This window comes from Syngnathus floridae, chromosome 4, assembly GCF_059516105.1.
Source record: "Syngnathus floridae isolate MCC-2025c chromosome 4, RoL_Sflo_1.0, whole genome shotgun sequence".
In the NCBI taxonomy this organism is placed as follows: domain Eukaryota; kingdom Metazoa; phylum Chordata; class Actinopteri; order Syngnathiformes; family Syngnathidae; genus Syngnathus; species Syngnathus floridae.
The window spans coordinates 18653186-18667941 of record NC_142416.1 but is presented as its reverse complement, the minus strand read 5'-3'; the positions used below and the strand labels follow the sequence as shown (position 1 = coordinate 18667941).

Below are 14756 nucleotides of genomic sequence, written 5' to 3'. Positions count from 1 at the left end.
CAACACCTTTTTTGGTACGACTCTTGTAATAGATCTTTTCCGTTTGATATTTCAAGTCCAAACACAAACAAGTTCCCCAGAAAGTGTCATCGTACTTCTCACACTGCAGGAGCCGTCTTAAGCCAATTACACGCGAGCGGCTGGAACGGACCCGAAGTCCGTCACCTCTTGCCCTTTCCGGGGAGGGCAACGAGACCCGGCTCGGTCCACCTCGGTCGGCTGCAACTTTTTGTGGCGGAGTGGCATTAATACTGCAAGAGTAAAGAGGAAGTAAACAAGGCAACAACACTTCACCCAGTGTGTGTGTGTGTGTAGTTCACTTGTGAGCTTGGACTCGACAATCAGATGCCTCGCCTCGGCGGGAGCACACAGGGGCCACATCCCAGGTAGCATCACTGTAAGGTCAGCACGACGACCCGTGCTGGAGTCCGGCGTAGTGTAAGAGCACACGCAGACCTTCTGACACCTAATCAGGTGGTTTCCTCCGCCGGCAAGTGCCATGTTGGAATCCGCCATGGACGTTTGTGCGGCCTGTCAGATTAATGACCGTGTCTGTCTGGCTTTAGCGGCGCGGGCTGAATCTTCTCAAGTGAGAACAAGCTAGCTCTGACAAGATGACTACGCTATCATTAGGTGTTCTGTTTAAAGGAGTTATATTATGGAAGATGGCAGAATTTTATGAGGAGGCCAAGAGGAACAAAATGGCATGTCATTTTTCAAAAAATTGCTGGATTTGGTGGAGATCAATTTTTCCACATAAATTTGACATCTTAAAGCCACAAACATTCAAAGTCACAAATATTAGTGTGGCCCATTTTGTTGTTAAACCGAAACTGCCACCTAGTGGAGTCAAAAATACAACAAGTGGTTCACGAAGCAAACTTGAAGCTTCATTTGCCATCACTAGCAGGCCAGAAATACAAACTTGTGTCTGTATGGTGGACATGTTTGTAGAAAGTAAAGTGAAGTGACAGTCTGCTGTTAAAACATTCATTAAGACGAAACAAGAAGAGTCACGGATGGTCCGATGGAGCGCCGCTGCTTGTCAATCCAACTCGTGGAGTATACGTGCTGCCCGGCAGCAAACGAAAATATGACAGGTGCAATAAGCGAAAGGAACAAACTTGCGTAGCCTTTAAAGCTGGAGTTACCTGCGTGAGCTGCTTGCTGCTGCCCAGCTTCTCGGCGAGGGAGTTGATCTGCGCCGCCATCTTGTTGTTGGCGCTTCGCTGCTCTCGGGCTGAGCGCGCGGCGTCCTTCCTGGCACGCCGCAGTACCTCCACGTGCCGCTGTAGGGACTCGACGCGGTGCTGCAAGGCGGTCGTGGCGCCGTGACGGGTCTTTATTAGCAGCCACTTTCTTCTCCTCTCACCACGTTCGAACTCCTCGTTGCCTAAAAGGAAGACGCGGACACGTGAGCCATCGACGAATCCGCTCGTTAGCATTTTCGGTTCGCTACCGTTCTCTACCTGGATGCTTCCCGCCGGAATCCGCCGGCGGCGCTGTCTGGCCCGCATTTGTCTGCCACCTGTCGAACTAAAAGCACGAGAGCAGTCGAGAGACAGCGATGAAAAGCAAGCGCATAATCTAACACAAGCGGTTGACATGTTGCGCTTCCCGCAACGCGCCTCATAACGACAACGTGATCACAGGCCGCTCTGGCTTTAACACGACAAGACAAATCACCCCCGCTGCTTTAATAATTCACCTGAGCGCGTTCGCCCGACTTCGGGAGCCGACGTCGCTCAGTCGTATTAGCCGTGACGGGAGCTTGCGCTTTGTTCAATCACTGTCTCCCCCGTTCGTGATGCGCTGCTCCGGTATGACACGTCTCAGCGTAGTCATTTGCGCGGATGTGTGACATCTCCCGAGCGCGAGATCGTTTGTAGTGACATCAAAGAGGCAAGCTCCTCCGAACCCTCCTCGCCCCCCCCCTCCCTCCCCTTGCCTCACCGACTCTTCTGTGTTTGCTTCCTGTGACGGTCAGGTACGATTTCATCAGCGGCACGTTTGATCACACGGAGCCGTGCTTAGGCGACAGGAGATGAACTGTTAAAAGAGCAAAGCGCGTCGTGAAGGTGATGCGAGTCATGCCGCTAATCAGCCTGGGAGGAGCTGCGGGGGTACACTTAGTGAACTTGTAACCGGTGGAACAAATTCCACTCTGCTCTCTCCCCATTCAGCTCTACATGACTGGAAAGCAAGTCCAGGTGTCCTCAGTTGGCCATTTTTTCTTCGTTCTTCCCGAGCGACTGCAGATTCAAATTAGCTACAAAGCTAAACTCGCAAAGTTTGAGATGACAAACTACACAGGGTGTGAGAATATTACCCACCTAGCAAAAATTTCCGCTCAAGCACTATTGCTCTCGCTAGCTGTCAAAGTAAAGGAAGTTCACGTGTTCCCCTCTTGAGTTCACTCCTTGGCAAGAAGTCTCTGTCAAGGGTTTGGGGCTACCGTGTTCTCCCGTGAAGACGTTTGATGGACACGAGAGCAGCGAGCCGGGATTTATGGCCTGGAGAGACGGGAAGCCTTTGCGAAGGAAGGAGCGCGGAAAGTGGTTGGGTTAATAATTTAGAACGTTGACATGGAGCGACCGATGCAGCAAAAACTGGAAGAAAATAAAAATAAAAAAAATTCTGAGCTCATCAATGTGAGCTCAACTTGCGAATGTCACATGACCAAACCCAGAAAGCAGGTGAGCTGTGATTGGTCCTTACCCATTTTGTTTACAAAGCCATCTATTTAATCTTATTTGACTTGCCTAGTTTCTCGAGGTCTATATTTTGAATAATAAAACAAAAAATCAATAATTATGTCTATCAGCTGCTATGATGACATCATTTTTAGATGGTAATATAATTTTCAGTAATTTCACCCAGTCCGAGTTGGCATACCACAAATTCTGGTAAATTTCAAAATAAAATATTGAATTTATATTGTCTAAAATTAGTTTAAGATGACACCACTATCTCCATAAATCAGTTTAGTTTACAAGGAACCACATCCTTTTCCAAACTTTTAAAACATGCACCCCTTCATCATATATACACCAGAGCGGCATTACACAGCAGCGTTAATTGGGCAAACATTAATTGAGAAAATCTTACAGCTCTGGAACTGACAGCTGAATTGATTTATGTATGACAGGTTGGCTGAAGCGCTAAATGGGGGACATAGCGCGAAACGGAAGAGTAGACTCACCTTCCTCTTGTGCCGTGTGCGAGGCCTTGTCCCCGAGGGCGCTCCGTTGAGGCTGTCTGAGTATTCCTCGCTGTCGCTGAGAAGAAAGTTGAAGTTCATTACAGTCCGAGTTGACTCCGAGCTTGTGTGTGTGTGTGTGTGTACCACCCTTGGACCAAAAATCCAATTTGCCTTTTATGGTTGATTTAGTTGACTTCAAGCAAAATATGTGCATTTCAAGCTCCCCTCCTACCTTTTAACAGAAAATCAATGCTCCCATCCAATTTCTAAGCAGGAAGTGTAAATGCGGGTGTAAATTAAGTGGAAAAAGTGTGGCTGGCGTCTGTTGCCCACGGTGAATGCATCAACATGTATGAGAGCGGCTGTGGCCTTCATTAGCCCGCCAACGTGTGACAGACGGGTGCGAGAGGCGCGGCCGAGCAGAAGCAAAGCGTCTGATGGACGGCGCCGGTGAGGGCGCTCTCTCTGAGACGCACGCACGCGCGCACGTTTATTGACAGTGACCTTTGACGTGAAGGTGGAAGCCAGTGACATTTACGCCGCTGGGTTTATTAAGGTGGAGCGCGGCGGAAAGGCAGCAGAGGGTGAGACCACGGTAAGGGGATCTTAACAGGAACATGACAAGGCCGGAGGCTAGTTAGGGTTAAAACTGGTCAGGAGGGAGTTGAGCCCGACCGGCGTCGGGGCTCCCAGCAAGCCTCACTATTGTCGGGCATTTTTTTTTTTTTAATCAATTGCATTCTTTTTATTTATTTAATTATTATTTACGTATGTATTTATATTATTTAATTTTATTATTGTATTATTTATTCATATTATATATTTTTTAATTATTTATTTTGATTATTTTATTCATTATATGACTGCATTATTATAAATTAAATTTTAAGCAATCCAAGCAATTTTGGTGCCCATCTCTATTCTACACCAAGCTGATTCTGACCCGTCCCCTCCACAATAAAACTGCTGATGTGGTCAGAAATAGTCAACTGCCTCCAGCTGTTTAAAACTTGAGAGAGGATGAAAACAAAGACGTGTCAGCATCTTTGAACAGACCTGACACCTTTGTCACGTTTTTGGATGAACTTCGGAAGTTCCGTATTGAAGAAGGAAGGCCCCGGTGAGATGAGAAGCGGGTGGGGAGGGGGGGCTTTAGAGTAACACCGACAAATGAGTCGACAGGTGCCTTAAATGAGACAACATCTTGCTTTAGATGCCGTCTCGGCAAATCCACTCGGATCTTTCCTCGCAGGTAAAGCGTCTATTAGACGGCTGCTTATTAGCCACACGGAGGGCATTAGGGAAAGCCGGGGCCTAGCCGCACCCGGTCCCCGCTAAACTGCCTCGAGTGGGCCGGCGTGGATCACGGTCTGATGAATTAGCCGGCGAGGAGGCGGGGCTGAGTGTAAAGGGAGAGTTCGAGGGGGGGGGAATGAGTTCGGGGGGGGGGACTAAATATCAGCGATAGCTCCGAGTGTTTGAAATCAAATCATTCCGAGCATCACTCAATAAACGGCTCAGTGGCTTTTTTGCATAAAACATACATGAAATAATTACTGTCGATGGGTCTTAATTTAGAGGGTGTTAAACAGCTTGTAGACATCTGGTACGGAGCCGAGTAGGGTCATTCAAAATTTATCCAACTAAATTAAAGCGAGCAGAGTAGCGGTATGCATGTGTGTGTGTGTGTGGCAAAGACACGTTTGCGAATTGACACGACAAGATGAGCAAGACAACGAGGCACGGGGCGAGGTTCTCCGCATGTGCGCTGGGTGCTTTAGTGCTTGCAGGGGGATCTTTAGAGCTGTCAAGGGTGGCTGCCGGTGGGCTGAGGGGGTGTTAGTGAATATGCAAAGGACCGGTATATTAAATCAAACTGCCAAACTGTCAATTCCGGGGCGGCGTTACGAGCGCATGAAAATGGCACCGCTGAAAGGTATCAAGACTTTGGCGGCCCCCTCATCCATGGGCTTTTTCTGGCACCGCTTCAACTTTCGATACACAGACTTCTAATTTTGCATGCAAATTTCAGTCAATAAGCTCCGAGCCAGCCGTCCCAGGACGCTTGACGGGGATCTGACAGTGCCCCCCCCCCCTCCCTATCATTCTTGCTTGTATTCCTCAATGGCTCCTGAATAGCAACTAGACGGAAGGCTGAAATTCAATCAGCCATTTGCTTACGCTTTGCATATGCGCGGTGTCCCCTCGATGCTCGGCGGCCCGCCGGCCCACTCGAAACACCTAAAAATAATGAGGTTGGAATGGGCGAGCGTGTGCGCGTGTATCATTACCTCGCTACGCTCATGTCCTCCCACTCGTCCTTGGAGGGACTCGGGCTACGGCCTTGCCAGCTGATGGCTTGATTGGCGGCGACGGTCGGGTGGCTGCGCTGGCGTAATGAACCCCGGAGCCGAATTGTTTTCAGCTTAGCCTTGTTGCCGGCGATCCCGCTCGGCCCCGCCGCGCTCTTCCTGTTGAAGTCCCTGGCCGCCCGGAGAATGCCAATCTCCTGCCTCAGCTTCAGGAGCCGCCGATGGAGCTCGCCGGACTCTTTCCGAGAGTCGGCCAGTCGGGATCGGAGAGCCGCCACCTCGCCGCGATGTCGTTCCTCCTGAGCCGAGACCTGGGCCTGGTTCTGGGCTTGTACGGTCTGCAGGCGGGCGGCTTCCTGGGTTCGCAGGTGATCCAGCGAGGCTTGGAGTCCGCGGCAGTCGCGGACCAGGTCTTCGTTGGCCTCAAGGAGCTGCTGTTTCTCTTCCCTCAGAAGCTCCGTGTCGCCCTCCAGGGACATCATCCTCCGCTCCAGCTGCTCAATCTAGGGGAATCAAGGATTCCGAGCCTCAGCGGAATTTTGCATATCGGGCATTTCACGAGAAATGGTCAAAGGCCTTTTAGATTAGATTAAAAATCAGGTTAGCATTAATTGTCATGGTGCTAAAAATCAAATGTCCAAACCTAAGCTGCAAAGCTTCAAAGTGACTTGCTCAATAGATAAATTGATCTATTTCTGGCATTTCAAAAATCAATTTTTGGTGTTCCAGAAAATATACCTGCATCTATTGATTTAAATTATTTTTTTACAACTTAAATAGCCATAATTTTGAGGGAGTGACATTAGCATCCATTTGCATCTTTAGTAAATCAGATCGTTAGCTAGCTCTCACATTAGCATTGTTTTGTAACAGTGGCTGTCTGCTCGGATTGTGCCTCGGGGCATTTCATCCCTTTTTACAATCGAGTTTTGCTCTGCCTGTTGGGTGAAGCTTGGTACCTTTCAACTTGAATTAAAACAGAGCCAAGGAGACAACGCCACAAAAGCAGAAGCATTTGAAAGGTACACGATTAATGACTGACTAATTGAAGCTAAGACATTGGCAAGTGAAAGAAAAACACTTTTTAAGTTGACTTGAAGACATGAGTCAAGGACTGAATTATGACGGGGGGGAAAAAAAAAAACCCTCGCACTTGACAGAGGTTAATTTCCTCAGAGCCATTATGCTGCAGTTACAGCTCCATCTGTAATTTTTTTTTTCTTTTTACTGGTGACAAAGAAGACTAAGTGACGGCATAGCGTCGTACCTTCACAAACGACTGTTCCAACCGCTTCCAAGAAACCGAGGGCCTTTCCGGAGAAGTGCTTTTGACCCGCCGCTCTTCTTCCACTTTACGAAGCAGTTCTGCACGGGAGAACAAAGGTGCTTGTTGTGACACGCTTCGTCAAACCCGAGCGGCTTGGTGAGTAAGACGACAAAAAAAAGGGGCTGCGTTAAATCAATTAGCGCCGCTATAGGCCTAATTTTCCTCATCCGCAGATTCTTAAGGATTTTTTTTTTCTTCCTTCTGCCAGTCAAACCGAAAGAAGGGAGAATTGTCAGACGGGTTAGTCGTCTTCATCCTAAATAACAGATGAGTGTTTTTCTAATAGTCCTTAAGGAAATGGGAAAACAATGATGGAAAAAAAAAAAGCACATAAGATGCAGCCTCTTTTTCTCTCTCTCAAGGGATCGTAAACAAATGCGAGTAGTTCAATCTCTGGTGAGCACTGTACAGCCCCGGGCTGCCAGGCTTTGTAGTCCGAGAGCTTTCCCCGATGGACAGACTGACGTACGGGTTTCATACGGTACAGAGTAAAAATCGAATTCTAATGTATTTTTTTTTTCCAAATTGTTCTCAAGGGTATTTAATGCATTGACATTTATAATCGGTGACGTTATCAAGGAATTGGATTATGAATTGAAATGGATCAGATCAAACAAAAATTGGATGACAGTTTCTTAGCGGAGCAAATAAGGAAAGAAGTGGATCCTTTTTTGGTTTAACAAAAAAAAAAGTGACCAAAATAATTTGTTCCGACATGGATATTTCAAAGACAAAAGAAGGACAAAGCGAAATGGGAGCCCGCTCCCTCGTGTTGCATCTTTTGTCCTGGGAACTTTGTTACTTGGAATTAGCCGGCTCTTTTGTCTTCCTGGCGTGTCACATCCAATCAGAAGCGGCAGCCGCCAGGACAGGTTGGGTATACGTAACGGGCGCTGGGAGTAAATCATCCAGCTCCGACCCGATTGGGAGTTGTCACCTCGGCACCTCCTTGATAAGAAGACGTGGTGGCTCCCCAGTCGCCCGCTGTTGGAGGAGGTCCTGGCACGGCGGCATACATTAGTGTCCCCTCCCATGTCTGTTCACGGGCGATGGCACAAAGGCCCGCTGCCTTTCATGTGTTGCCTTTCGTTAGCGCTAATCCTTGGGTGAACGCCTCAACCCCGAAGCTCTTTGATCAGGTCACAGAGGTTTCGCGAGTGAGCGTTGTAGTCACTCTCAACTTATTTTCCGGTACGGTTGAGGTGAGCTCCTCAAGGCTCCTGACGTGCGGGTTACAGTCAAACTGCTCATGAGGGTGCCCGCAAATAATTAGATGAATAATTTAAAAAGGGTTGGACTCCAAACGTGTCAAAAGTTATCGTGTCAAAAGCGGTCGTGACGAAAAGCATAGTTTCATCAGCTGTATTGTTTTTTTTTTAGAAAATTATTTTTTAGATACCTCGCTGTCTAGCTAGCTAACAAGCTACATAGCGACCTAGCTAGCTAACAAGTTCTATCAAGTTCTTTAGCTAGGAGGCTAGAAAGAACTTTATTGATTCCATGAGGGGGAAATTTATTCGTTTCAGCAGCTCAGCACAAAAAAAAGGAAAAAATTGGTAATGGGTACCAATCATCCACTCTTAATGTTGAAAATAAACCCAATGTAATAGCCATGAATCATATGACACCAAAAGTAAATGCCCAACACCTCCATCGAGTGATTATTTGTCAGAGAAGATGTAAAATTAGAATGTCCTTTCCAAGAAGCTCAATACTTCCCGCCTCGAGTGTCAATAGCAAAGGACGCTCCATTTCAATTAGCGCCGTCCTTTTAATGCAATGCGAGCGCCTCGACCGCCAGACGCCATCATTGGTGGTGAGGAAAATTAAAGTGATCCGGGACAGATTTGTTATTGAACTGCTTAATTAAAGCCACGGCGGTTGCGGTGGTCACCGACTGACAAAAGGCTGCAAACGGAATTAAAAGCGATGCGCTTTTTTTTTTTTTTAACCTCGGCAACGGTTTCACGCTGACAAGATGAGCAGTGTTTGATCTACCGATCAATTAGCGGAAGGGCTGATCAAGTCTTAATTGAGTTGTCCAATTAATTCCAACGAGTCGCCTCGTTAATTCGGCTTGCAAATTGCCACGGATGGGAGTCAAAAGTGCTGTCACGTTTTAAGAGTTCTTCGCACGGGAATATTTTCATGCTGCAAGAAATTAAGCGATGTCTTGAGATTGAGAAGGAACACATTTTTGATCAAAAATATCTCGACAACCATGCCAATGTATGTACATTATCGATTCTCCTTAAGAGATTGTCATGTTTGCAAATTCTTTGAAAGAACTGAAAAACATCCACATAAAAATGAGAATCAATTCACCTTGGTGTTCTTCAGTGAGACTCAGGTGGAACTCCTTCATCGTGGCCCGATCCATCACAGCCTGGACACGAAGCATGTCCAGCTCCTCTTCCAAGCTGACCCTGCATTAATGACATCAAAAGAATATTAAAAAAAAAAATAAAAAATTCCACCACACCGCATAATTTTCTCCAAACATCCCGTTGTGACCTCCATTTATGTAGCAACATTAGCTCCTCGTTCCCTTCGGAAATCCCGCGCTCCACATTCACCTCCCCACAGAAAAGATGACACGAAGAAATTAATTAAAATGTGTTTTATTTATTCACACGCAATTCAAAGTGACAAGAGATGAAACGCCGAGGTAGGAGGTCGTCACGCAAGCAACACGGTAGACAATCCGACTTAGGAAAGCGTGCCCAATTACCGCTCTGCAATTAGCTTGATTCTTGCTAAAGGCTAATTACGCCGCACCGTTCTGGAGACTTTGCACTTTCAAGTTATTATTAGGACACCAAGTGAACGTCTAGCGAGGATACGCAAGAGGCCCCCGCCGAGACCAGCGTACCTGAAGAACACACACCTCGCATCCCTCCCCTTTGCTGCCGAGCGGAGCGGCAGAAACGAGCTCGGTGCCATTCTACCGTCTGTTAACCTCATTTGCAGAGGAAGAGAGAGAGGAAAAAAAAAATCAAAACGCGTGAGCCACTCCGTGGAGTTAAGGAGGTCACTTGTGTGAGTGGGAAAACAATGACGATCACAATGGCAATTAACTAACGAGACAACTTTCATTTTTTACGAGATTTGTTTTTTTTGCCAAATGTCAAGAAAATTACTTGGGGAAAAGTTATAGCCAGTGTATAGGGACAGGGAATAATTAGCTTTTAGCCCTCACAGTCCAGTAAACGCCTGCCTGGCCTAATGGCTGACCGCAGCTTAAATAAGTACACAAATGACTCTCCCTGAGGGGAGGGGGTGAGGCAGCAGATGGATATGTGTCGCTCCTTTATGGATTTTCCTCCATAAATGAACTCAAGTCGATGAGGCACCAGCGCTGCCTCCTGCGTCCCGCCTGTTAATGGGACAAACGAGCTGAAATATGCAGTAAGTGCAAGACGCCTGCTCCAGCTCGTGTTTCTCCGGAGCACACGTCGAGATGCCGGCGATATTGATGCCCCGGCCAAAAATCACATGCAAAACATTCAATTTTGTTTAAGGCTGAGCGTGTTTTCGTGATGGAAAGAGGATCCAGTTGCAGGTATGGATGACCGAGAGCCTCCGGTTTGACTTCAAAACTGGAGTTTTGAAAGCAAGGAATTCTTTATTAGCATGCTGCGCGGCTAATGGATCTAACACACGAGACACGGGGAAACCGAGCCAAGGATCTCGTAGAAGCTACAAAGGGTACACCCCCAGCATAAAAGTAAATCTCTTGATGTTTGATGATTGTTGACATCCAAGATCGACCACAAAATTCTTACGGGTTTTGTGGAATTCCGCGTGACTCAACCCCCTCCCTCACCTTAATGGTAATGAAAATCGTACTTTGCATTGGTCCTCAGTAGGAGGAAGATTTTATTTTTACAATCCCACCATTAGCGTATATAACATGCTGCCAAAAAAGGACTATTGACGTAGACAGTTTGGAAAGAGCCCCTGAACAAGTTTAAACAGTCGCACTGGAGTACAAATTTTATCCCGATAAGGTGCATCCGTGCAGTTTTTACCTTGAGGGGTTGTACTGGACCTCTACTGGCCCACATATCTTCAAAAGTTCAATAACAATTGGAAGAATAGATTTTTGCAGAAACAAAACTGATGGCAACAAACAGACGCAACTTGGCGATGTGGTCGACACTTGTAGTCTTGTGTTTTAGAAAAGAAAAATCTCTCGTGGCGTGCTAGAACTTTAGCCCGGAGCAATACCCTGCACGTCATTTGATGTCAAGTCGACCAGTTTCGATCCGCGAGGGTGCGCAACGCAGCTGCGTCCTTCGCAGCCATTGCGCAGAGCACTTGCTCGGAACAGAAGAATTCACCGGGAAAAAAAAAAGTGGAAGGACCTCTGGCATTTCCATTGTTGGAAAAATAATCTTGTTTTGAGGGCTGTTGGGGGATAGCCCTGGAGTCAAACTTGAGCTCGAGGGCTTCTTGCTCTTGGAGAGTCTCCGGTGGCTGAAACGGGGAGTTCATAGCCTAGTGCTGGATTTCAAATGAGGGGAATTGTAAAGCCACTTTTCACAATGCTGAGAAAATCCATTTTTTGGCCAAAAGGCACTTGCACAATGGCGGATCTTAAATTAGAACAATTTTGCAAGATTGCTATGTGATGATATCAGCAAAAAAATCACGATTTAACTATTTTTCTAAGAAGTAAATTCAATTTGAATGTGAATTCATTGAAATAAGTGCATTATTTATGTTTTCATTTATTTCCGCTTTGAGGTAGGCTAAAACCGGATGGCAGCATTGAAGCATGGATTATAATTACAACACGCGAAAAAAAAAAAAATTATAATAAATTTTCCAAATAATTAATGACGGGGAAAATCGTTAGCAGTCTGATTTAAAAACATGCATAAAACATTCTGTTTGTGTGAGCAAAATATGTCCCTCCTCCAACACTGCCTGGGGTCCGTGGAGGGGGGCGGCAAAAGACACTCATTACTGGTATTACCTTTTAGCAAATCAAGATGAAACGAGCGGCAAGCTGAGGAACATGGTGGTAAACTTTATTAAACTTAATTAGAGTCAACGTCGCTCGCTGGGGAGCTTCATGTCCGTAATGGTCACCGTGTAAAGGATCTCGCGCCGCCGCTGCCGCAAATGATCTCAAAGACTTTTTTTTTTCCCCTCTCCCCCCCTCGCCAGTAAACGCCGGCTAATTTATACTTTGATGTTATCCGAGTGCAGCATCTTAAGTCTGAGGGTGCACTGCATGTGTTTACTCTACTTATGAAAACTAAATAATCCCTGCCTCTTTTTTTAACCAACAAACCTTTTAGAACAATTAACAAGCGCGGACACAGAGTGGAGAAAAGGCGGATAATGAGGCAGATAAAAGGATCCCACTGCGAGTTTTTAGAGCCCGCACTGCCTTTTTACTTTCTAAGCAGTCAAGCGCGAGGACATCTCAATCAAATGTGCTCAGAACAGGGCCAGGCTGGCGATTGGAAATGTTAGCATCATAAATCTTTATGCTAGCTAAACGAGAGTCACTGAGTCCTCGTTGCGGGGGGGAAAAAAGTTTCCGAGGGTCGAAATGCGTCTTAATTTAGTCGCCGTGCAGAGTTGGTCAATTAAAGCGCATTTTTCACCTCCTGGCTCAACCTTGAATTACGGCGCGAATATCACAGACGGGGCCTGCTGTGCGGGAGCTAACCCGGCCGTGCTCACAGAGCCAAAGAGTCATTTTGGACCTGTGGAAGTTGTTTTGCAAGAATTGTTTGCCGAAGAGGTGATAAGGAGCATCTGTGCGGAGTCCCATGACAAAGAAGGCTACGGAAGCCAAAAGACAAATGGAGCGATGAACGCGGCTGGCGTTGAAAGCGTCGAAATGGGTCTTCATTTGCTCCTAAATTCTCAACCAGCGCGAGTTAATTAGCCATTAGTTGACGATCGCGCGGCATAACCTTCACAAGCGTAATCATCATCGCGCGGTCAACGGAGGAGCAAGCTGTGACGGCTTGCCCCGCGAGTTATACTTCTTGAAAATTGCGCCGTTTGTGCTCTATGATGGATCGACAGTTGCGAAGACAGAGGCGGCGAATTCTGTGACCGTGGCCCGGCTGTTTGCTACCATATGCGAATATATACAGTATTTTTCCGAGGCACAATTAAAATCCTTTAATTTTCTCAAAAATATACCTTATGATAAGGTGCACCTTATGAATAGATTTCAAATTAAAGTCTGACTTGTGTGCTGCCTTATAACTGCCCATATACGGAATTTTGTAAAAATAAACCTGTTCATTAAGACTGCACCTTATAGTCAGATTTTTTTTTTTTTTGTGCTAGAACCAATCCAAGATGTCCTGCTCAGGAATGCCCATCACCACCCATCCATCCTGACCAACACCCTGACCACAACTAAGCGTCTCACCCCGCTAACCAGAAGTTACCGGTGATCCAATCCAAACTGACGTTGTAACTGGGCTGACCCGTGAAAGGCTGTGATGTGAAAAATAAAGTGTAGCTGTTCAGGGGCACATGAAGGGGATCAACGCTAAGCCCTCAGGACAGGCAAGTTACACCGTCAGGGAAAGAGGCCAGGCCCTCGTCATCCCTCGTGGCTTCCCCCCGCAGGTCACTTTCAAGGACCCTGCGTGGAGTATGTTTGCCCACCCCCCCTGGCCCCTGTTTTCCCCCAGACCATCCAGTGAACTGCTCAGTTCCAGGCAGGCAGGCTGGCTGGCGGTTGCACATCCCTTAACAGGCAGCATCAGCGGCACGAGGGCTACTAGCCTGTAATTAACTCAGACAGCTCAGGCTTGGAGAGAGGCAGCCGGGCTAGATCATAATGAGCTCAGCTGGGATTAGGAGGACAGGGCAGGGGGGTGAGCGGAGGGGAAGCGTCGGAGGGTGGATGGGGGGGGGCGAGGAGGTACCAGAATTCTGGCCTCAACCTACGCTGCGGCATCGCGGAGGGCCAGGGGGAGGCAACCGGGAAATGTGGAGAGGAAAGAAAGCGGCGAGGCGCAGGAGAGAGGATGGAGGAGGTGAGGAAAGGTGAAGGCCGGGGGAGACGGGAGGAGCCGAGACCGTGGCTTTGGGCCAAGCTTTGTGCCGAGACACACGGAGGGTCACCGCTAGAGCTCCTCGACATCACACCAGACAATGAACAAGACAAAGAAAACAGTATGTGTGTTTCAAAAGTTGAGAAAGATCAGAGCGGACAATTATTATTTAACGACATCTAATATGACCCCAAAAAATCGGACTCGATTGTCTTTGTTGCGATGCACTTTGGTTTACTCTCAAAAAAAAGAACATTGAAAGTTTTCATCAACTGATTCGTAGCGGATAATGCGAACTATAGGTGTGAAAACACCCTCGGTGAGACCACGTCATTTGTATCCGCTGCGCTTTCATGTGTGAATATTTGGGTGGCCAATTTCACAAATGAGGAGAGTCTAATGATTTTACTCTGACCCCCGCTGTTGGGTAATGATGTGACGGACTGAGGGGGGATGCTGTGAAGTCAGGAAGGTCATAGTGAATTTAAAAAAAAAAAAAAAATTTGAAACAAGTGTTTTGGTATCTTCACGGGAAAGTGTTTCAAGTACTTAGAAAATGACTTACTTTTCGAGAGTGAGTTTACGGGTGAGGTTTTTGAAGTAGGCAAGTTCGTTCCACACCGCATCGCTGTCCTCTTGTCTTAGCTGCCAGGGCTCGGCGCGAGGCATCTTTCCGTGTGGCCTGACGAACAAAAACACATCTTAAGAAATCAATTATACACTTATTAAGACCGGGATGGGTGCCATTTTGTTTCAGCTTTTTATTTTGTGTAATGGCAACATGTCCCAGTTAATTTGTTGCATAGTGGGAAGGTTTATGTAATGCGGAGATCTAAAGCAACACTTTGGGGATAATGGCGGGTAGCGCACATTAC

General features: G+C 46.9%; 1 protein-coding gene across 12 annotated transcripts in view; it reads right to left on the bottom strand.

Moving 5' to 3' along the window:
- Positions 1-14756, bottom strand: part of cntln (centlein, centrosomal protein) — a 224174-nt gene that overhangs the window by 22850 nt on the left and 186568 nt on the right. For 11 of the 12 annotated variants that reach the window (XR_015858264.1, XR_015858262.1, XR_015858258.1 and 8 more), the window contains 7 exons: positions 14447-14563; positions 9167-9267; positions 6782-6879; positions 5494-6017; positions 3203-3278; positions 1470-1536; positions 1152-1393 (listed from right to left, as the gene is read on the bottom strand). Coding sequence is in view for 6 of the 12 variants with exons in the window: in XM_088374818.1 (XP_088230944.1) it covers positions 1152-1393; positions 1470-1536; positions 3203-3278; positions 5494-6017; positions 6782-6879; positions 9167-9267; positions 14447-14563 (1225 nt within the window). In the remaining 6 variants the exon portion in view is untranslated. Of the gene's footprint in view, positions 1-95; positions 532-1151; positions 1394-1469; positions 1537-3202; positions 3279-5493; positions 6018-6781; positions 6880-9166; positions 9268-14446; positions 14564-14756 lie in introns of all 12 variants that reach the window. The other variant, XM_088374820.1, reaches the window with a different exon arrangement.